Source organism: Agelaius tricolor, unplaced genomic scaffold (assembly GCF_023055355.1).
Source record: "Agelaius tricolor isolate 1412-34295 unplaced genomic scaffold, bAgeTri1.0.p SCAF_9, whole genome shotgun sequence".
NCBI classification, from domain to species: domain Eukaryota; kingdom Metazoa; phylum Chordata; class Aves; order Passeriformes; family Icteridae; genus Agelaius; species Agelaius tricolor.
Window position 1 is genome coordinate 3,910,641 of NW_027269269.1, and position 23,473 is coordinate 3,934,113.

Here is a 23,473-nt window from a genome sequence, read left to right on the forward strand (position 1 = left end):
CTTTTGCTGTAATTTCAGGGAGGCCATGCACTCAGCTGCAGCTCCTGAACCCAGAAAGGTTTGCCCGGCTCATTAAAGAAATTATGAACAGTGTGTGGCCTGGGAGAGATGTGGTTGTACAGTGGTATCCAGGCTTGGAAGAAAAAAAGCACCCATCAGTTTCCTGGCTGAAGATGGTCTGGAAGAATCTATACATACATTTTTCTCATGACTTGAGTGTGTTTGATGAAATGCCGCTTATCCCCAAGACACTGCTGGAGGAAAATCAAACATCGGTGGAACTGGTTAGATTTAGGAATCCATCACCCATCATTCTGGAAGATGAATCTGACACTCAGCTCCCAGAATATTTAGCTGATATTATTCAGAAAATTGGTGGAGTTGTACTTAAGAAACTGGATATTTCTATTCAACATCCACTTATAAAAAAGTATGTGCATCCACCATTGCCAAGTGCTGTTTTACAAATAATGGAAAAAATGTCCTTACAGAAATTATGCAATCAGGTTGCGTCATTCCCACCGACACATAAAGATGCTCTTAGGGCATTCTTAGCTAGTTTAACAGATGCAAATGAAAAAGAGAAGAGAATTATTCAGGAATTGCTAATATTTAAAAAAATTGAAAAATCGTCTGATGAAAGTGTCCCTGTTTTTACTGGGCTAAAAGGTAGTAAGGTTTTACACCACACTGCCAAAATTCCTCCTGGTCTAAGGTTTTCTGTTCCAATAATTGACAGCAGTGATGAAGCAACTATTCGCTTAGCTAATTTGCTGAAAACAGAACAGCTAAAGAGCACAGACTGCTTGAAGTTTGTTATAGAAGACATAAGAAGTGATTTTTATTCATATGATGAAACAGCACAGATCATGCAATGGGTTCTTGAAAATCTGACTTTTCTGAAAAATGAGAATACAGATGTGATAGATTGGCTGACACCACTAAAGTTTATTCGGATCTCACCGGAAAAGATAATGTCAGCAAACGAACTCTTTGATCCTGAGGTAGAACTTCTGCAATATTTGTTTTATGCTGAGGAGGAAAGTTGCTTCCCCCCTGTTATTTTTACATCCTCAGATATTCTTCATTCACTAAGACAAATAGGCTTAAAAAATGAAGCAAATCTTGACGAAAATGATATCTTGAGAGTGGCAAAAAAAATTGAAAGTTTGCATGCTGACTCCAACACCGATCATGATTTGCTGTTAAGAAAAGCTAGAACTCTCTTAACAATTTTGAACAAAAACCATATGCTGCTTCAATCATCTGAAACAAAAGCTGCAATGAAAAAGATAAAATGGATTCCTGCAAGTAAGGAAAGGCCTCCAAATTATCCAGGGTCCTTGGTTTGGAAAGGAGATCACTGTAATCTGTGTTCACCACCAGAAATGTGTGATATATCACATGCAATTTTAGTTGGTTCCTCAGTTCCTCTTGTGGAAAATGTACTGTTGGATATAGAGAAAGCACTTGGCATCCCCACCAAGCCCAGCATAAAAGCAGTCTTGAAACATTTCAAGGTGGTAGTTGATTGGCATAGTTCTAAAACCTTCAGTGATGAGGACTATTATCAATTTCAGCATATCTTGCTTGAGATTTATGGATTTATGCATGATCATCTAGAAGAAGGGAAAGAAGCTTTTAAAGCCCTGAAATTTCCCTGGGTTTGGACAGGTAAAACATTTTGTTCCCTCACACAAGCAGTTATAAAATCAGTTCCTGATCTTGATCTCCAGCCTTATCTACATTATGTTCCAAAAACTATGGCAAAGTTTCACCAGTTGTTTAAATGTTGTGGTTCAATTGAGGAGTTAACGCCAGACCATGTTTCTATGGTCATTCAGAAAATATATCTGAAGAGTGAGCAGTCTCTCTCAGAACAAGAGAGTAAGCAAAGCCTTCACATTATGTTGAGCATCATAAGATGGCTGTACAGCAATCAGATCCCCGCGAGTCTGCATACGCCCATGCCATTGTACAGTGGCAAACTTCCTTATAAACTTGCAATGAAGCCAATTCATGAGTGCTGTTACTGTGACATCAAAGTTGATGACTTAAACGATCTGCTTGAGGATTCTGTTGAACCCATAATTTTGGTGCATGAAGACATACCAATGAAAACCGCTGAGTGGTTAAATGTCCCATGCCTTAGCACAAGATTGATTAATCCAGAAAATATGGGGTTTGAGCAATCTGGGCAAAGAGAGCCTCTGACTGTGAGAATTAAAAACATATTGGAAGAATACCCTTCCATTTCAGATATCTTTAAGGAGCTTCTTCAAAATGCTGATGATGCTAATGCAACGGAATGTAATTTCCTGATTGACATGAGAAGAAATATGGATATAAGAGAGAACCTTCTGGATCCAGGAATGGCAGCATGTCATGGCCCAGCTTTGTGGTCATTCAATAATTCTGAGTTTTCCGACTCTGATTTCCTAAATATAACTCGATTAGGAGAGTCTCTAAAAAGGAGTGAAGTTGACAAAGTAGGAAAATTTGGACTGGGATTCAATTCTGTTTATCATATCACTGATGTTCCTATTATTTTGAGCCGGGAATTCATGATTATGTTTGATCCAAATGTCAACCACATAAGTAAGCATATCAGAGATAAATCTAACCCTGGCATCAAAATCAACTGGAGTAAGCAACAGAAGAGACTGAGAAAATTTCCAAATCAGTTTAAGCCATTTATAGGAGTTTTTGGTTGCCAGCTACCACTGACAGTAGAATCTCCCTATAGCTACAAAGGGACACTTTTCAGGCTGTCCTTTAGGACTCAGCAGGAAGCTAAAGTGAGTGAAGTCAGCAGTGCATCCTACAATACAGCAGACATTTACTCTCTTGTGGATGAATTTAGCATTTGCGGTCACAGACTGATAATATTTGCTCAGAGTGTAAATTCAATGGTTTTGAAATACTTGAAAATTGAAGCAGATGATCCCAGCGTGGCACAAGATGTTGTCACTATCAGAAAAAATCTGTGTTCTTCCAAAGCCTTGAGTGCACCAAATGTAAGTGTTTTAAAGGAAGCAGCTAAACTCATGAAGGTGTGCAGCAGCAGTACTAAAAAGCTTCCCACGGAAACACCAAAGTCATCATGTATCCTGCAGATAGTGGTAGAGGAATTTCACCATGTGTTCAGGCGGATTGCTGATTTACAGTCTCCACTTTTCAGAGGTACCGAAGAAGATCCAGCTGCTTTCTTTGAAATGGCTAAATCAGGACAGACGAAAAGATCAGGTGATGAATTGCCACAGAAAACAGTAGATTCAACAACATGGCTTATATGTTCTTGCATGGATGTTGGAGATGCTTTGAAATTTTCTTTGCATGAAAGTGGACGAAGACTAGGCCTAGTTCCCTGTGGTGGTGTAGGAGTGTTGCTGTCTGAAACCCAGGATCAAAAATGGATTGTGAAACCTAATTGTAACAACATAGGTGAAGTATTCTGCTATTTACCTCTGCGAATAAAAACAGGCTTACCTCTCCACATAAATGGCTGCTTTGCAGTTACTTCAAATCGGAAAGAAATCTGGAAAACAGACACAAAAGGAAGATGGAATACAGTATTCATGAGGCATGTTATTGTAAAAGCCTACATAGAAGCCCTTTGTGTCTTACGTGACATGGCAATCAATGGTGAGCTAGTTGACTACAGTTACTGTGCAGTGTGGCCAGATCCCGATTCAGTTCACGATGATTTTTCTGTTATTTGTCAAGGGTTTTATGAGGACATAGCTCATATGAAAAGCAAAGAAGGGATCAAAGTGTTTTCTGATGGTTCATCTTGGGTTTCCATGAAGAATGTAAGGTTTTTAGATGACTCCATACTGAAACGGCCAGACGTTGGGCCGTCAGCCTTCAAGATCTTTCTGAAGTACCTTAAAAAAACTGGCTCCAAAAATCTGTGTGCTGTAGATCTTCCATCCTGGGTAAGGACAGGATTTGAAGAAGCGGGATGCAAATACATATTATCGGAGAACACTTTCTCTGAGAAACAGTTCTTTTCTGAGGTATTTTTCCCTAACATTCAGGAGATTGATCCAGAGCTACGTGATCCTCTGATGCGCTATGTTCTCAATGAAAAACTTGAGGAGTTCTCAGGAATTCTTCGTGCTACTCCATGTATTCCCTGTTCATTGGATGGACATTCATTAGTTACACCATCAAGACTGATCCATCCTGAAGGAAGAGTTGCAAAGTTGTATGATGCTGAGGACGGAAGATTTCCTTATGGTACCACTCAGGATTATCTTAACCCTGTTATTTTGGTTAAACTTGTGCAGTTGGGAATGGCAAAAGATGATATCTTATGGGAAGATCTGATAGAACGTGCAGAGTCAGTAGCTGAAATTAACAAGACTGATCACGCTTCAGCTTGTCTCAGGAGCAGCATTATATTGAGTCTTATTGATGAAAAATTAAAATCTAGAGATCCTAGAGCTAAAGAATTTGCTGCAAAATGTCAAAACATTCCTTTCCTTCCTTTCCTTAGCAAACCAGCGGGCTTCTCACTGCACTGGAAAGGCAGTGATTTTCAGCCTGAAGCGATGTTTTCAGCAAATGATCTTTTCACTGCTGATCATCAAGATATAGTTTGCCTCATACAACCAATTCTTAATGAAAATTCCCACTCTTTTAAAGGTTGTGGTACTTTGTCATTAGCTGTCAAAGAATTTTTGGGTTTACTTAAGAAACCAGCTGTTAATTTAGTCATAAATCAGTTAGAAGAAGTTGCAAAGTCGTTTGATGGAATTACATTGTATCAAGAAAACATCACTAATGCTTGTTACAAATACCTGCATGAGGCGATGTTAGAGAGTGAATCAACAAAAGCCATGATAATTGAACAGCTAACAAACTGTAGTTTTATTTTGGTTGAGAATGTGTATGCTGATCCATCAAAAGTGTCTTTTCATTTGAATTTTGAGGCAGCACCCTATCTCTATCAATTGCCTAACAAATACAAAAATAGTTTCCGTGAGCTGTTTGAAAGTGTGGGTGTAAGACAGGCTTTCACAGTTGAAGACTTTGCTGTAGTTCTGGAATCAATAAATCAGGAGAGAGGGACCAAACAACTAACAGAAGACAGCTTTCAGCTCTGCAGGAGAATAATTAGTGAAGGAATATGGGGCCTCATTAGAGAGAAGAAGCAGGAATTTTGTGAGAAAAAGTATGGTGAGATACTGTTGCCAGATACTCGTCTTGCACTTCTGCCTGCAAAATCTTTGTGTTACAATGACTGTCCGTGGATAAAAGTTAAAGACACAACTGTTAAATATTGTCATGGCGATATTCCAAGAGAAGTTGCAGTGAAGCTTGGAGCAATACCAAAACGCCATAAAGCTTTAGAAAGATATGCATCTAATATCTGTTTTACTACCCTTGGAACGGAATTTGGCCAGAAAGAAAAATTGACTAGTAGAATTAAAAGCATTCTGAATGCTTACCCTTCAGAAAAAGAAATGCTGAAAGAGCTCCTTCAGAATGCAGATGATGCAAAAGCTACAGAGATCTGTTTTGTGTTTGATCCTAGACAGCATCCAGCCGATAGAATATTTGATGAGAAATGGGCACCACTTCAAGGACCAGCACTCTGTGTTTACAACAATCAGCCTTTTACAGAAGATGATATTCGGGGAATCCAGAACCTTGGAAAAGGTACAAAAGTAGGGAATCCCTGTAAAACTGGGCAATATGGTATAGGTTTCAATTCTGTTTATCACATTACGGATTGCCCTTCTTTCCTGTCTGGCAACGATATACTTTGCATCTTCGACCCTCATGCGAGATATGCACCAGGTTCAACATCAACAAGTCCTGGCCGCATGTTTAGAGATTTAGATGCAGATTTCAGAACACAGTTCTCAGACGTACTGGATCTCTACTTAGGAAATCACTTTAAACTGGACAATTGTACAATGTTTAGGTTTCCTCTTCGAAATGGAGAAATGGCAAAAGTATCAGAAATTTCGTCAGTTCCGTGCTCAGATAGAATGGTCCAAAATCTTTTGGATAAGCTGCGTACAGATGGAGCAGAACTCCTAATGTTTTTGAACCATATGGAAAAAATTTCTATTTGTGAGATAGAAAAAACAACAGGAGCACTGAATGTCCTGTATTCTGTACAAGGCAAAATCACTGATGGAGACAGACTGAAACGAAAGCAATTCCATGCATCTGTGATCGACAGTGTAACTAAAAAGAAGCAGCTAAGTGAAATACCTGTACAGCAGATTACTTACACAATGGATACTGAAGACTCTGAAGGAAATCTCACCACTTGGTTAATTTGTAACAGGTCAGGCTTTTCTGCCATGGAAAAGGTATCCAAAAGTGTGGTCTCAGCCCACAAGAATGAGGACATTACTCTTTTCCCTCGTGGTGGAGTAGCAGCTTGCATTACTCACAATTACAAAAAACCCCACAGAGCATTCTGTTTCTTACCCTTATCATTAGAAACTGGATTACCTTTCCATGTGAATGGACACTTTGCTCTGGACTCTGCAAGAAGAAATCTGTGGCGTGATGATAATGGTGTTGGAGTAAGAAGTGACTGGAATAGTAGTCTAATGACAGCACTGATAGCACCAGCCTATGTTGAGCTGCTGATTCAGCTGAAGAAGAGGTATTTTCCAGGCACTGACCCTACAGTATCAGTGCTGCAAAACACACCTATTCATGCTGTGAAAGACACTTTAAAAAAGTTTTTATCCTTTTTCCCAGTTAATAGACTTGATATTCAGCCAGACTGGTATTGCTTAGTGAAAGCAGTTTACAGTTGCATTTATGAAGATTTAAAGCGTCTTTTACCTGTTATGAGAGCTCCAAATGTTGATGGTTCTGATTTACATTCTGCTGTTATCATCACATGGGTTAACATGTCTACTGTGAACAAAGGCAGACCATTCTTTGACAATTTACTACAAGATGAATTGCAGCACCTCAAAAATACAGAATACAACATCACAACACGGAAGACAGTGGCTGAAAATGTTTACAGACTAAAGCATTTACTCTTAGAAATTGGATTTAATTTGGTATACAACTGTGATGAGACTGCAAATCTCTACCACTGCTTGGTAGATGCAGATATTCCTGTCACCTATGTGACACCTGCTGATGTGCGATTGTTTTTGATGACATTTTCTTTTCCAGACTCTAATTGCCACATTGGAAAGTTACCCTGTCGTCTTCAGCAGACAAATTTGAAACTGTTCCATAGCCTCAAACTCCTGGTTGACTACTGTTTCAAAGATGCAGAAGAAAATGAAATCCAAATTGAGGGTTTGCCACTCCTCATTACTCTGGACAATGTTTTGCAAGTTTTTGATTCAAAGCGACCGAAGTTCTTGACAACATACCATGAATTGATTCCATCACGGAAGGATCTCTTTATGAACACATTGTATTTGAGATACAACAATATTCTGCTCAGCAGTGAAGTAGCAAAAGTCTTTGATATCAGAAGTTTTGCTGAATTGTTATCATCTGTGCTGCCGAGAGAGTATAAAACTAAAAATTGTATGAAATGGAAGGAAAACTTTGCAAGTGAATCTTGGCTTAAAAGTGCTTGGCATTTTATCAGTGAGTCTCTAAATATTAAGGAAGAGCAAGAAGATACACAAGCAAAATTTGATGGTGTTATTGAAACTTTGAAGGACTGGACTTTGCTCCCAGGTGTAAAGTTTACTGTCTCAGCCAATCATCTGGTTGTGCCAGAGTGTGATGTCTTGCTGCCACTCAGCATCATGCACATAGCTGTCTTTCCAAATGCCCAGAGTGATAAAGTCTTCCATGCTTTAATGAAAACGGGTTGCATTCAGCTGGCATTGAACAAAATCTGCTCCAAAGACAGTGCTTTAGTGCCTTTGTTGTCGGGACGTACAGCAAACATAGATAATCCCTCCAGCATTCTGAAAGCCATACAATATATGGTACAGACATCAACTTTCAAGACTGAAAAGTTAGCAGAAAGTGACTTTGAGGCTCTCCTAATGTACTTCAATTGCAACTTATGTCATTTGACATCTCAGGATGACATTAAAATTTTAAAGTCTCTTCCATGTTACAAATCAATCAGTGGCCGATACATCAGCATTGCAAAATATGGGACGTGCTATGTCCTCACAAAAAGCATCCCATCAGTAGAAGTAGACAGATGGACACAGTCAACTTCATCGGCTTTTCTTGAGGAGAAGGTTCATTTGAAAGATTTGTATACTATGCTTGGCTGTGTCTCTGTCGATGATCTTGAAGTGTACTTGAAACATCTTTTGCCAAAAATTGAAAGTCTGTCTTACGATGCAAAATTAGAACATTTGATCTACTTAAAGAATAGGCTAACTAGCATTGAAGAAACTTCAGAAATGAAAGAACAGCTGTTTGAAAAGCTTGAAAGCATTTTGATCATTCATGATGCAAGCAATAGGTTAAAACCTGCAAAGTACTTTTACGACAGGACTGTAAAAGTCTTTGAAGTTATGCTGCCTGAAAAATTCTTTATACCTCAAGATTTTTTTAAGAAGCTAGAGCAACTTACAAAACCAAAAAATCAAGCGGTGTTCCTTCCATCGTGGGTAACTTTTCTGCGACATATCGGTTTGAAATTCAACATCTCACAGCAGCAGTTACTGCAGTTTGCTAAGGAAATCAGCATGCGAGCAAATACGGAAAACTGGTCTAAAGAAACACTGCAGAATACTGTTGATGTTCTCCTCCATCATATATTTCAAGAAAGAGCTGACCTTTTTTCCGGAAATTTTCTGAAAGAATTGTCTTTAATTCCTTTTCTGTGCCCTGAGCGAGCGCCAGCAGAATTTGTGAGATTTCATCCTCAGTATCAAGAAGTTAACGGAACTCTTCCACTTATACGATTCAATGGGGCACAGGTGAACCCTAAATTCAAGCAGACCGACGTGTTGCAGTTGCTGTGGACATCATGTCCTATTCTTCCTGAGAAAGCAACACCTTTAAGCATCAAAGAACAAGAGGGGAGTAGTCTTGGTGCACAAGAACAGCTTGAGCAAGTTTTAGCCATGCTGAATGTTAATTTGGACCCTCCTCTGGACAAAGTTATCAATAACTGCAGGAACATATGCAATATAACAACTTTGGATGAGGACATGGTGAAAACTAGGGCCAAGGTCCTAAGAAGCATTTATGAGTTTCTTAGTACAGAGAAGAGGGAATTCCGCTTTCAGCTTCGAGGAGTTTCTTTTGTAATGGTGGAAGAAGGTTGGAAGCTCCTTAAGCCTGAGGAGGTGGTAATAAACCTTGAGTATGAATCTGATTTTAAACCTTATCTTTACAAGCTTCCTTTAGAACTTGGTACTTTCCATCAGTTATTTAAACATTTGGGCACTGAAGACATAATTTCAACAAAGCAGTATGTTGAAGTTCTAGGTCGCATATATAAGAGCTCGGAAGGAAAGCAATTGGATCCCAATGAAATGCGCACAGTTAAAAGAGTAGTTTCAGGCCTGTTCAAAAGTCTTCAGAATGATTCTGTAAAGGTTAGGAATGACCTTGAGAATATGAGAGATTTTGCCCTTTACCTTCCCAGTCAAGATGGTAGGTTGGTAAAGTCTAGTATCTTAGTTTTTGATGATGCACCCCACTACAAAAGCAGAATCCAAGGTAACATTGGTGTGCAGATGCTTGTTGATCTCAGCCAGTGTTACTTAGGCAAAGACCATGGCTTTCACACTAAATTGATAATGTTATTCCCTCAGAAGCTGAGGCCTCGCTTACTTAGCAGTATACTTGAAGAACAGTTAGATGAGGAGTCGCCCAAAATTTGTCAGTTTGGAGCGTTATGTTCTTTGCAGGGAAGGTTACAGTTACTGTTGTCTTCAGAGCAGTTCATCACAGGACTCATTAGGATTATGAAGCATGAAAATGACAATGCTTTCCTGGCTAACGAAGAAAAAGCAATAAGACTTTGCAAAGCTTTGCGAGAAGGTTTGAAAGTTTCCTGTTTTGAGAAGTTGCAAACAACATTAAGAGTTAAAGGGTTTGCTCCTATTCCCCACAGCAAAAGTGAAACATTTGCTTTCTTGAAGAGATATGGAAATGCAGTAATATTGCTTTACATACAGCATTCTGACAGCAAGGACATAAATTTCCTCTTAGCATTAGCCATGACCTTAAAATCTGCAACTGACAACCTGATCTCTGATACCTCATATTTAATTGCCATGCTGGGTTGTAATGATATTTATCGGATCAGTGAGAAGCTTGACAGCTTAGGCGTGAAGTATGACTCTTCTGAGCCATCAAAACTTGAACTACCAACACCTGGCACTCCTATACCAGCTGAAATTCACTATACACTTCTAATGGATCCAATGAATGTATTTTATCCTGGTGAATATGTTGGTTACCTTGTTGATTCTGAAGGTGGTGATATATATGGATCATATCAGCCTACTTACACCTATGCAATCATCGTGCAAGAAGTAGAAAGAGAAGATGATGAAAGCCCCAGTTTTCTAGGGAAGATTTACCAGATTGATATTGGATATAGTGAATATAAAATAGTGAGCTCCCTAGACTTGTACAAATTTTCCAGACCAGAGGAAAGCTCTCAAGGCAGGGATAGCACACCTTCTACCCCAACCAGTCCTACAGAATTTCCAGCACATGGACCGAGGGCAATTCCACCTATCTTCACTGGTAGAGAAAGCCACAAAACAATGTCCTCAAAACACCACTCTCCAAAAAAGATAAAGTCAAACTCGTTGCCAGAAATATTAAGAGAAGTGACATCTGTGATTGAACAGGCTTGGAAGCTTCCAGAATCAGAAAGAAAAAAGATTATTAGAAGGCTGTATCTTAAATGGCACCCAGATAAAAATGCAGAGAATCTTGATATAGCAAATGAGGTTTTCAAACATTTGCAGAATGAGATTAACAGGATGGAAAAACAGGCCTTTATGGATCAAAATATGGACAGAGCCTCAAGGAGACCATTTTCATCTTCTGCTTCTCGATTTCAGTCAGATAAATTTTCATTTCAGAGATTTTACACTTCATGGAATCAGGAAGCAACAAGCCACAAATCTGAAAGACAGCAGTATAAAGAAAAGTGTCCCTCCTCCACAGGGCCCTCTTACTCCCAGCGCTTTTTCGTCCCCCCTACGTTCAGGTCCGTTGGCAATCCTGTGGAGGCGCGTCGATGGCTTAGGCAGGCCCGAGCCAACTTCTCAGCTGCACGGAACGACCTTCATAAAAATGCCAATGAATGGGTGTGCTTTAAGTGCTACCTTTCTACTAAACTAGCCTTGATTGCAGCTGACTACGCTGTGAAGGGCAAGTCAGACAAAGACATAAAACCAGCAGCTCTTGCACAAAAAATAGAGGAGTACAGTCAGCAACTTGAAGGACTTTCAAATGACGTTCAGACATTGGAGGCTTATGGAGTAGATAGCTTAAAAACTAGGTATCCTGACTTACTTCCTTTTCCACAGATTCCCAATGATAGGTTTACTTCAGAAGTTGCTATGAGAGTGATGGAATGTACTGCTTGCATCATAATAAAACTTGAAAACTTCATACAACAAAAAGTATAAATTATTTGAAGAGGTAAGGGAACTGTTTTATCAAGAATTAGGTGTTTCAAGTGGTGGCATACAAATGCAATTGTGCAGATTATGGAACATCCAAGAGGTTGCATGGTGCCAAGCAGTTTAGAAGTGTCGTGAACAAAAGTGGATTGTACCGAGGTACCTAGAACTAAAATTTACTTAAATGGGATTTTTTTTTCTTAACTGAGCCTGCTGTTAAGCAAACTGTAAAACCTGAATATTTTTTAGAATTTGCAAGGAAATCGAGCTGCAAAAATTAGATGTATGCACAACATTGTGATGAATTGGCATATTATTGAACTGCACTTTATATAACCAAAGCTTAGCTTTCTGTTAGATAAAGCCTGTAATTGTAACTCCTTATTAGATTTATTTCATTTAATGTAATGTTTCTGAAAGGGTAATGTCAGTTTTCAATGTACTAATCTTAAGACTGGACATACAATGAAATGGGAAATGGGATGGAAGTTAAAATAACTTTGGAGAAACTGCTCCAAAGTATTATCTGTATTCTTTTGCGTTCTGTGGACATTCATGTCACCCATAGTAATACTCTTATCAGCTGGATCTGATTATAAATTTGCTGCAGCATCACACTGTAAACATTCAAAGGATAGTTTAGTACATGTAAATTGGTACAGTTATTTTAAATGCTGAATAATGATACTTGATTTAACATGCCACATCATGCATTGATTGCATTTACTTTATTATAAAATAATTAAGTATTTCATTTACTTTTTCTTTTAGAGTCTGTCATCTTTTGTCTAATGAAAAAGCATGTGGATGATATAAAATCTGTGAACAGAATTATTATATGGTGTTTTAAGATTTTTTTTTGGAACACCAAAACTCAAGTTTTCAGAGGCCTAAATGCTTGAGTTCCTTTTTTTCCCTTGCGTGTGTGCCTTTGTGTGTGTACATATATATATATTTTTCCACAAACATTGGTAATAGTACAGTTCAGTAACTTATTTTTGGTGTACACAGAGCACTGTTTTTTGTTACATGTTTAAAGGTGCTGCAATGTAATGCTGGTTTTATTTTGTTATTCACTACAGCCCTTGAGAAATCTGATTATTAGTTCACACTTTTTCTTTTATAGTTTGTAATACTGTTGGTAATGTCATGCTCAACATGTATGTTCAACATTAGCTTTTTGTAAAAAAATTTTTAAAAATAAAAAATGGAAGGATAATGTTAAATGAAAGGATTTTTTTTTTTGCTGGATCAGCCACATTAAACATAAATTCAAACATTTTCCAGTGGCATGCTGTTACACTGTCTACTTGACAGCACAGTGAAACTGCAATTTAACTTACAGAATACAAAGGAAAATAAACAACAGCGAGCTTGCTGATACAGCTGATATAGCTGTGATAGTGTTGTAATACAAAAACAAAAAATCACAATGAGGTCTGCCTCAGTTTTGAGTAAATTATAAAGGCCTTGATCTCGAAGAAATGTGACAATGGAAAATGATACTGCTTCTGATTGTGGAGACCTATTATTATTATTTTTGCTATTAAATTAAGTGCCATAAATTTAATAAAGAAAAATGCAAACAAATATTTCAGTCCGATGTGTTTTGGTTTTATAATGTAAGCTAACTTTACCTATTATTTGAAGCTTTTATATAGGTAAATACACAATCTTTTTTTGATTAATTCTAAATAATTGTACAAATATTAAAATACTATTGAAAAGTTAACTTGCCTTTTTTTTTTTTGCAATGACATATGTTTGCAGTTTTCTCAAACAAATTGTACATTTTTCTGGGTTTTTTTTGCAATAAATAGCATGTAAGTAAAACACAAAACCTGGTCTGCCATGAAATAAATCAGTTTAGTTAATTTCCTATATTTTTAAAATAGATTCCTTTGTGGTTCTTGCTTTGTGCGCATTAAGTCAGGTGAATAGTCTTCAGGCTATACAAAATACTTGAAATGGAAACAGTTTTCATGCTTCTCATTTTAAATGAAGCTAAAACATAAGGTCTCATGGAAGCATGCAAAAGTGTGACAGGAGCACCATGAACACTTTCCTGTTTTAATGTGAGCTCTTGAGGAAGAAAATCTTCTAAGTGTATAACTGTGTTTTATAAGCAACTTATGTTGCCTTACCAGTATTATTATTATGAACTGTTAAAATGGCTGTGCAGAATCACTAAACTATTCTAACTTTAGTTTTGTTTAGTTTGTATATTCTGCTGAGCACTGACACTGAGAAAGAAAATAGTCCCAGTTCTTAAGAAGCTAATGGTCTGAAACAATTTTAAAGCCTGAGCCAAGTTGAGAAAGAAAACTGGAATGGCACAGAAAATGAATGAATTAATTCTGTTATTCCTGAATTGAAACTAACAATAAAATTTACAGATGACTGCAGAGGGACAGGCAGGAGAGGTGTCTCAGTTGGAAGTCTCTTAGTTTCTTATTTGCTTAACTCACTGTAACAGCTAACATAAATAAAGAGACTTTGTGAGACCAGGAAACCATGTTCGGACAGAACATGATTTTGTAAGTGCCATTTAATTCCTGATTAAAAATAAATAAATAAAATGCTTAATTGATTCTTCCTTTTGGCTCAGCTGGGAGACTTGACAATATGTCTAAGACAGGTATGGAGGCTAAGAACAGTTAGGATGTGATGATTCTGTACTAAGGATCTGTAGAAGTAAATGTTAGCATGTAGGTTCCACAAAAATACATTTAGCAAGTAATTCTGCACATTAAATGACTTCTCACTGGAGAAAATATCTTTTCATTCAGGTCTATCTCTTGCCTTCCACAGGTACCACCAGTTTATCTAGGAAAAGCAGCTTCAGTTCTTGTCTCCCAAAATTACAGTTGAGTAGTTTAATAAAAAGTCAGTGGTCTAGGAAGCTGATTCAACTATACACAGAGCAGCTTAAATCTAAGGAACTGCAGTTGGAATAAGCCTTGATAGTCTTGTTATTATCTTGTGCTTTAAAAGCTTTCCTCTCAAACACTGAAGTGTTACACAGCTATTCTAAAAAGCACAGGACACTTGCCTCAACAATTAGTGACAAGAAAAAATATCTTTTGTTTGTTAGTGGTTTTGTTCTGTTTTGTTTTTGTTGTTGTTTTTTGTTAAGCACATAATTTTTTGTGTAGCTGACTACCAGAAGAATAAATGGTTTATTGTGTAAAAAATGCAGTTTTCCAATATTTGTACTCAAATCATTATCAGTAAAGTTACTGTAATGATTTGTGAAATAGGGTTTAAAATTTACTACAAGGACTGCATTCACTTGGAACTGGTATACTTGGGTTGCTTTAAAAAAGGCTATAATTAAATCTATTGTAATTGCTCCAATTAAAGTAGAGGAATGTAGGTGGTAACCTTTGAGATTTTCTGTTGCTGGATCTAAACCCTTTGAGAAAGGCTGGATTGGTCCTGGGGAACAAAGGAAGAACTGATAGTTCAAAAATAACTAAACCTGGCAGCCAAATTAAATGCTTTCATTTGAAGAAGACACACATTTTTTTTTGACACGTGAAGGATTTTGTCAATGAATTTTGATCAAAACTGTTTATTTTTTCTTTGGTTTGTTTTCTGGACGATTAATTCAGTAGCACTGCAGTAATTTCTTTGTTTACTTTCACCCACTACTGATTAAGACAAATGAATTCTAGATGTCCAATGAAACCTAATTGTAAAGCATTTTCTAAATTCTGCTAAGTACATTTTTAGCTGGGACCAAGAATTGTGTTCATATTTTTAAATAAAGTACATTTCAGATTCTTAGTCTTGTATAAACAATTTTGTTTTAAAAATGAAAACATTCATTTAAGCTGTGTTTCATTTGAATACAAAAGCAGAAGCAGATTGTTCAAAATGTATAAAGTTTATTCAAGAACTTGGTTTCCAATTCTTGCAATTTCCTTTTGCATAAAGCTATATAAAGATAGACAACTGCAAATACTAAAGGACTGTGAAATGGAAAAAAAAAAAGCTTGTGTTTGCACAATCACCAGTGAAGTTTTTCTATCATTTTTCCACTGTGTAACAATTGCAACCAGTTGCAAGAACAGCTGTAAATAATTCTTTTTGAGGGAGTAAATATGCAAACAAATCAGTTCACTATGCTGGTAGTGATTTTTTTTCTATTTGAATAATGCTTTTGGAAATAAACTAAGAGAACTGCATACTCTCACTTCCCTGTGCCATAATTTTCTGTTACTCTAACTAATTACTGTAGTTTGATTCAAGTAGAAACAGTAATTTTGAAGTATTAAAGAGGGGGAAATAGACATCCACATAGAGATATCAAAAATTATAATTTAGTGATGTATGACCTATGTTGAGATTAACAGCAATTCAGATGGTAGCATCAGCTGATAATACTCTGGTAATGTTAGCATAAATTTTGTTTCTCTACTAACCACACCTAAAAGAAAAAGCGACAAGATGTTGCCAGCCATGCTTTATGTGCACAACTTCTATACTGGAACAATACTTCTGATGTCAGTGTTGTAGCATAATGAAAAGAAGAATTAAATTTAAGCAATGAAAATGATCAAGTTAGTCATTGGTGTGATTGCAGTGCTAAGGGTACAGCAGACCTCTTTAGGTTTTGGTACTACTTAGACTCCACCTGTGAAATGAAAGAAGTCCAGAAGATTTATCTCCACAAGAAAGGTGGTAGTTATTGCAGTGTCTAAATGAAGCACCATCCTGCTTAATAGTGTTACCAGCCAGGGGACTGCACCCTGATTTTCCTAGCTCTTTAGGGGTCAGGTTATTCTTGCCTGGAAAGCCTCAGTTCAGTCCCCTGCTGTGAATTAATTGGCAAATCACAACTGAAAATGTGCCTACAAAACAAAAGCTTAAAATGTCTAACTGAAGTGCTGTGATTCTACTGCCAGCAGAACAAGGAGATTTGAACTATTTTGCAGTATCTAGCTAACATTTAGGGGTTAGATTAGTGAATTATTTGTTTGATACTCCATGGAAACGGGCATATGTTCCTTGATGTCAGAACAATGGCTGAAATTTCTAAGGACTCAAGTCCCAGTTTTGCTGTTAATACTACACCTGTAAGAGACTGGTGACATTACAGTTCTCCAACTTACTCGTAGCAGCAGTTTTTAGGTATCTGGCACATGCAAGGGCATCTGCTGATCTTTATTTTAGTACTCAAACTTTCTATCCAATGAAGTCTGCTTGTGTTTTGGTTTGTAAAAGCTTGTGCATGGAGCTGGGACCATCTACATTGACTTAAAAGGAATACTGAAGACAGGTTTCTGTTAAAGTGTACCTCAGCTGAGGGCTTAGCCTTAGAGACAGATATAGTCAAGAGATACAGTTGTGGAGATAAACATTTCTCTCCTTACAGCAAACAGCCTTGGACTCACTCCTGAAGACAGGAGTAAATGAATGAGTCTAGCCCAAGAAAAGTCAATTTCAGATGGGGAAGATGTGTGGCTTCCTACTTCTCCTTTAGGCAGTGTAAGAGCAGTTGGAGCACTCTGCAGATAACATGTGAACCCTTGCTTCACTTGCCTGAGCTCACCTTAAGTGTTTCCTACTTGCTCTACTGGAGTTCTTAGGAGTTTGCATTAATTGCTGAGGGCTCCACCCTGCTGCTGAAGAGCAGTTTCAGTTCTGTACATCAGACTCTTGGAGAAATTGCGAAGGCAGCCCTTGAAGCGAGGACTGCCCTGGGCTTTTCCACAATAATAGCGGAAAATATTAACGTGGGACTCTTTCTCAGCTCAGGCTTTTGTGTGTACCTGGGGATCTCATCCAAGTGCTGGTTTTCTTCCCTTGATCACCAGAGCTGAAGTAGCAAGTTTGTTAGTAGTTATTTTGTCCTGATTCTTCTGTTTTAAGGATGGTGATTATTTTTTTTTCCAAAAGGTGGACATTTGTGGTTTACTAACACTATGAGTTAAAATCCTTCAGTAAATAGACACCAAGGCACTATGTGATAGCTCCTTCCTGGATAATAAGACCATAAAGTATATACAAAACAGCATCAAAGGAATTTAAAACCCATGAGGTTTAAACAACAGACTATTAAATACAAATCTTGCTACCCAGAGGTGTGCAAACAATTTATTTGTGTTCAGTGCAACACTGTACAGGGGAATGGGTCTGCAGTTGTGTTTCTTTACAAGGCCAATAAACGGTTTGTCAGCTCTGGTGAGCATTTATTTTGTATCCAAAATCCTAATGTAAAAAATAATAACAGTTTTACTCTCTCTGTTTGTGGTGGAGTCCCACTCTGACAGATCAGAAATACCAGTAAACAGGTACAGATGGGAATGAAATATTCCTCTTAGTTGAAATCTGTGGGCTGCATAAAAGGAATTTTTCCCACTGCCCAAAGAGTTCCTTAGGTCAGACAATCTGAAGACATATTTTTTTTTTGTTTACTAGTCCAGCTGGCACAACAGATTGCCTTGTTGAATTAGCATGTCATAAAATAAAAAAGGATTTGATTGAATATGATGGTACAGGCAGTAGAACAAACAATGCTATAATAAAATACACTAACATACTTCTCTGTTTTATAGTGAATGGATCTGAGACACAGAGAGGCCTTCATGACTTCTGGAGCTTTTTGCATTAGGTATTTTTATACGAATCTCAGTAAGAAGCAAATCAGCATATGTGTTGCCAAATTAAAACAGAAAGCTATCAACAAATTAACATCTTTTACACAGAACTCACACAAATACCACATTTTTCTATCTTGTGTTATTGCAAGAACAAAATTGCATAGACCATTTGCTGGCACTTTCTGAATTTTCCAAATAATGCTTTGTCTTACAAATAATTCAAGTAGTTCCCTCAATTTCATTTCACCCAGTAAGTGTTTACATGTAGTGAGAGGAAAAACCCATGGATCTCAAAAATATGAACAACGACATAATCATCTGACTGAATAACAGTTCAGCAAGGAAACATATTTGTTTTATTTTTTATACTCTCTGTAAGGCTGTTTTCCAAGTGTTTCTGACAAAACATGTAATTTGAGTCAGGTCATTCTTCTGCAGTGGAAATGTCATTTGTGCTCTTCTTCCCCTTACACCCTGTATTCCAGAACTGTAGATGTAGATTTGTTTCCTAAATTGTAAGTACTTTGTTTCTAAAATGCTGAAAAATATGCTTTCAGTAATGCTCTTTAGGAGTAATACAAAACCCAGATGCCCAAGGAGGTGTGTGGCCTTTTGGGTGCCTCACTGGCAGACTCGGCTGTATTCCTGGCAAGTGGAGCCCATGCCAGCCACTGACAAGTAGAGCTTTCCATCTGGACACACACAGATTTCATAGAGCCCCTGAGAAATCCCAGATCCACCCCTTGTACCCTCAGGCAGCTTGGGCAGACGCACGGTTTCAGCATCCAGCAAAAGCTGTGTGGGAAAAAGCAGGAGAAACGAGGTTATTAGAGATGGTAAAGCAATAATGTGCCATGAGACAAGTTGAATTTGGCTAGGCAGAGGCTTAAGAACTGCCTTTTACACAGGACTTGTTATATACAAAGTTTCTCTGAGCTCTAGGCTCTTGGCAGATATAAACAAAGGACAGGAATAAGCTGGTGCCCATCCTCTTCTTAGCAGAAAACTCATGAAGTTCAGCAAGGCCAAGTGCAATGTCCTGCACCTGTGTTGGGGCAATCCCCAAAATGGATACAAGCAGGGTGATGAATGGATTGAGAGAAGCCCTGAGGAGAAAGATGTGGGGGTATTGACAAATGAAAACCTATGTATGAGCCAGCAATGTGTGCTTGCAGCCCAGAAAATCAATCATATCCCAGGCTGCAACAGGAGCAACATGGGCAGGGGCAAGGGAGGGAATTCTGCCCATGCAGCTCTGCTCCAGTGAGAGCTCACCTGCAGTGCTGCATTAGCTCTGGGGCCCCCAAAATAAGAAAGACACGGGTCTGTGGAAGTGAGTTAAGAGGAGGGACACGAAGATGCTCAGAGGGATGGAGCACCTCTCCTATGAGGAAAGGCTGAGAGAACTGGAGCATGGAGACGAGAAGGCTCTGGGGAGACCTCATTGCAGCCTTCCAGTACTTAAAGAGGGCCTACAAGAAAGCTGGGGAGGGACCCTTTATGAGGCATACTGGAATGTTTTAAACTGAAAGAAACTATCATTTAGATTAGATATAAAAAAGAACTTCTTTCAGTGGTGAGGCACAGAACAGGTTGTCCAGAGAAATTGTGGATGACCCATGCCTGGAAGTGTTCAAGGCCAGACTGGATTGAGCTCTGAGCAGCCTAGTCTATTTGAAGGTGTCCCTGGCCATGGCAGGGGAAATTGGACCTGGATGATGTTTAAGGTCCCTTCCAGCACAATTCACTCTATGACTCTAAGGTAAGTGACAGGGTCCTTGCCTGTGCACAGAAGAGCAGGACACAAGCACTGCTGCTGGACCCAGATCTATCCTGGCCTGAGTGCTGAGGCCTCACCATGGAGCCAGCTGGTTATGGATGGACGTGGGTTGGTCTGTAGTTCCTCTGTGGAAGAACTGGCACAGTACAGCCTTGCAGAGGGGATAAATAGGCTGCTGCATGCTGCCTGCTGTTAATGATGTCTGCAGAGCTTCACTCCTTAATTTTGCCACTCTGGGGCTGTGTCTGCTTCCGAGCCAAGGTTCACCACTGAGGTGCCTGGGAATCACTGTGCTAGTAGGGAGCTAAGCAGTGTCCAAGTTTCATTAGAAAGCATCTCTCTAAGCTAATATAACATTATGTCTGTTGGTAGTATTATTTGCATAAATAAAACTTTTATTATTGGCACTAATAACTTTAATATCCTGCTACCTAAAACCTGAGGAATTAAATTAACAGAACTTGAAAAAAAAAGACTTGAAGTTACAGTCACACAGAAGATCAACCACAGTTATGTAAAAGAAGGGCTTGTACTCACCACGCCATCACTGCTGTGTAGTTTGATATCCATCTGGGAAAGCGCTTCAATATTCCCAGCTTGTGCTTTAATATTAATTCCTCGTGGTGCATCCATGCTCAGAGATCGAGTTGGTGATTCCAGCCTGAAAGTAGGAGCAGAAAATTGGACAGTAGCACAATCTCATACATTCCTTTATTTTAGAAAAATAAGTAAACATTGAACAAGCTCTTGCAGGCTCTGAAGTCCTACAAAAGATGCATTTTTCCTGTCCTTCAGGCAGACTTGAATAAGGAGGCAGCTATTTTGAAAACCAACAAAGTATCCCAAATGAAAACTACAGATTAATTCATAATGCAAATGCAAGGTATTGTTTCATACATAACTGCAGATTATTTCAGTATAACAGTAACCTAATCTATTAACCTGAAACACAGTTTTACATTAGTTTCAATTTGTTTTCATTTTTGACATAATAAGGCATTGAAATAAATACAATTAATACAGTCTGGAACTTTTTAAAATCAACGAGATTTCTGACATTGCAATTAGCTAGAGTGAGGTTTCACTCTTTGTGTGTGTGTGTGTGTTGTTTAACTAGATGACATCTGAAACTTAAAAACTGTTAATTTAATTTAACTGTTAATATAAAAATTATACAGTATAACAAACAGGGAGTTGCAAACCCTGCAGTGCCACAAGATGGCAGGAAGGCACTGTATTATCTGAATAATCACCTCGTCGGATCAGCTGTGCAGGAATAATGATTTTTAGTTTTCAAAGAGATAAGGCTTTGTTTCTTCACAATTTTGGTATCATTTCCATGCTAAGTAGAAGGGATAGAAGTACTAACTAAAAATCATGACAAGGAAAGAAAAAACCCAATCCTAGCAAAAAGCTAGTGATTATGTTGCTTCTTTTGACCATTACCTAGAACTGCTTCATCTGGAGGCACTGCAGGATCAGAATTGATACCTATTAGATTTTACTTATGAATATTCACTCACCTTTCCTGAAGACACCAGCCAATACTAAACAGGTGAATATGAAGGCTAGAGAAAGTGAGACAGCAGTGGTCCCTGTTTACATGTGCTTTCCTATTCTCTGGACACATACCAAAGAATGTGGGCTGCATCCACATTGCAGAACAGACACATTTGTTCCCAAGCCACTGTGTTTTCTAGAAATGCAGAGGGGTGAGTGTGCATGCACTCCCAGCAGATGTTGTGCTGGCTCCACAGGTGCTCCACAGCTGCCAGACTGGGAGAGTGGAAGCTGTGCCCAAGTAGGTCCTTTACTGGGAATGCACTGTGTAGTGAGTCCAGACTCTGACTGCAAATTATTGGCAGGAATAAGCTGTCTAATTTACTGAGACTCAAGTCTTCATTTTCTTTTTGTTTTCCTGTTACTTCATTAAAACCAGAATGTAAAAGAAGACAGTTTGTGCTTGTGTGAAAGTTCAGTTGTACTTTTGAGTTCTGAAGAAGCTAAATCCAGCTGATAACTTAAAACCTAAATCCATGATATCTAAGCACAGTCACTGAAACTTCATTTTTTATCCTCAAATCTGAAAATAGCTCAAGCAATATTGGCTTATCACTGCTGGCTAGAGTTAGCAGAAGATTCTATCTTCTCTGATCTTGAAAGGTCCCTTCCAACCTAAACCATTCAACAACTTTACATTTCTATGATCTGCCTCTCCCTGACACCTCCTGGCTTCATCACCTTTAATTAGTTTAAACTCCAGACTGATAAATAAATAAAATACTAACAATGGGTAAATGCATCATGGCCCCATATTGAGACCATATCCACAAAACAATTTAATGCCTCACCCCATGAACCTGAGATAGCACAAACTTCAGGCCTGATTATGCTGTGTACCAGGTCATGAGAATGAGTTCTGAATCAGACAACCAATATAGTATTAGTAATCTTTATTATGCAGTGTTTGGAATTTAACAACTTTGGTATGAATTTTTGCTTTAGATCTCTAAATTTATACCTCTATGAAATAGAAAATCAGCTCTTCCCTGAGTGATTAATGTGGGTGGTCTGCTTCATGGGAATATCTTTCAGGGCGCATTTGTACGCATTATATACTGAAAAATTAAAAAAAGTTTCTATTTTCAATCTTTAAAATTTAATGTATTTTCATAAATTAGTGTCAAAGTAGTTAAATATAACTTTGTCATAGTTTGTCTTAACAAAAAACTTTAAAGTCTGAAATACCTTATGTTCTTTTGTAATGCATTTCACCTACATAAGCAAACTATACGTAGGCATAATTTTTTATTTTTAAACTCCATTAAATATCACAAGACAGCAGACTGGGACAAACTTCAGAGAGTACATCAGACCTGGACTTTAAAAAGCAATCAAACACAAGAGAAATATTTCTTACTTTCTACAAAAATTAATGCTGGCACGAAGCCTACAGACTTCGGAAGCACTTAGATTTATGATATGACATACACATAATTTAAATTGCATGGCAGAATTACATTTGCTATATTAATCACAAACTTAAATTTCTGCTGTTTATACAGGTCCTATTTCTAGATTAACTCAGCCTGGATTTGCCTAATTAAGCACGTCATTGAAGCTTCCTGGCAATGCAAAATGTTGTGAATCAGAGATGTGAACTGTAATATGTGAGATTCTAGCAAAGGCAAGAGTCAATAACACTAATGATGCATTTCTTTGTACAGTATTCAAAGGTTTGGTGTCTAGAGTCCAGATGCACTCAAAGGGAAATGGGCACCTAGTGTAGAAACAGCCTAAGTTGAACCTTGACTTTGAATGTCCCTTCTCAGCCCCCACACTGATGTGCGTCTCTCAAGTGTCCTGACACAACAAGAATTCAGTTTGTTTGCAAATGATGGAGGGTGCTTGGAGCATAAGAGGGAAGAAATTAATTGTCTTAAGAGTTTTTGGTCACTTTATATTGTTTGAATTTTTGCATTAGAATGATGAGGGAATATATTGTTACCAAT

The 23,473-nt window shown here is 38.0% G+C and overlaps 2 protein-coding genes across 8 annotated transcripts in view; one reads left to right on the forward strand and one right to left on the reverse strand.

Moving 5' to 3' along the window:
* SACS (sacsin molecular chaperone) overlaps window positions 1–15,763 on the forward strand; it is a 58,033-nt gene extending 42,270 nt beyond the window's left edge. For all 3 annotated transcript variants that reach the window (XM_071434066.1, XM_071434065.1, XM_071434067.1), the window contains one exon: window positions 19–15,763. In XM_071434066.1, coding sequence (XP_071290167.1) covers window positions 19–11,579 — 11,561 coding nt within the window. In that variant the 3' untranslated portion in view covers window positions 11,580–15,763. The remainder of the gene's footprint in view (window positions 1–18) is intronic.
* Window positions 15,764–17,660: 1,897 nt separating this feature from the next.
* The window catches only part of SGCG (sarcoglycan gamma), a 104,725-nt gene continuing 98,912 nt past the window's right edge, over window positions 17,661–23,473 (reverse strand). For all 5 annotated transcript variants that reach the window (XM_071434072.1, XM_071434069.1, XM_071434071.1 and 2 more), the window contains 2 exons: window positions 20,499–20,622; window positions 17,661–18,976 (listed from right to left, as the gene is read on the reverse strand). In XM_071434072.1, the coding sequence (XP_071290173.1) occupies window positions 18,803–18,976; window positions 20,499–20,622 (298 nt within the window). In that variant the 3' untranslated portion in view covers window positions 17,661–18,802. The remainder of the gene's footprint in view (window positions 18,977–20,498; window positions 20,623–23,473) is intronic.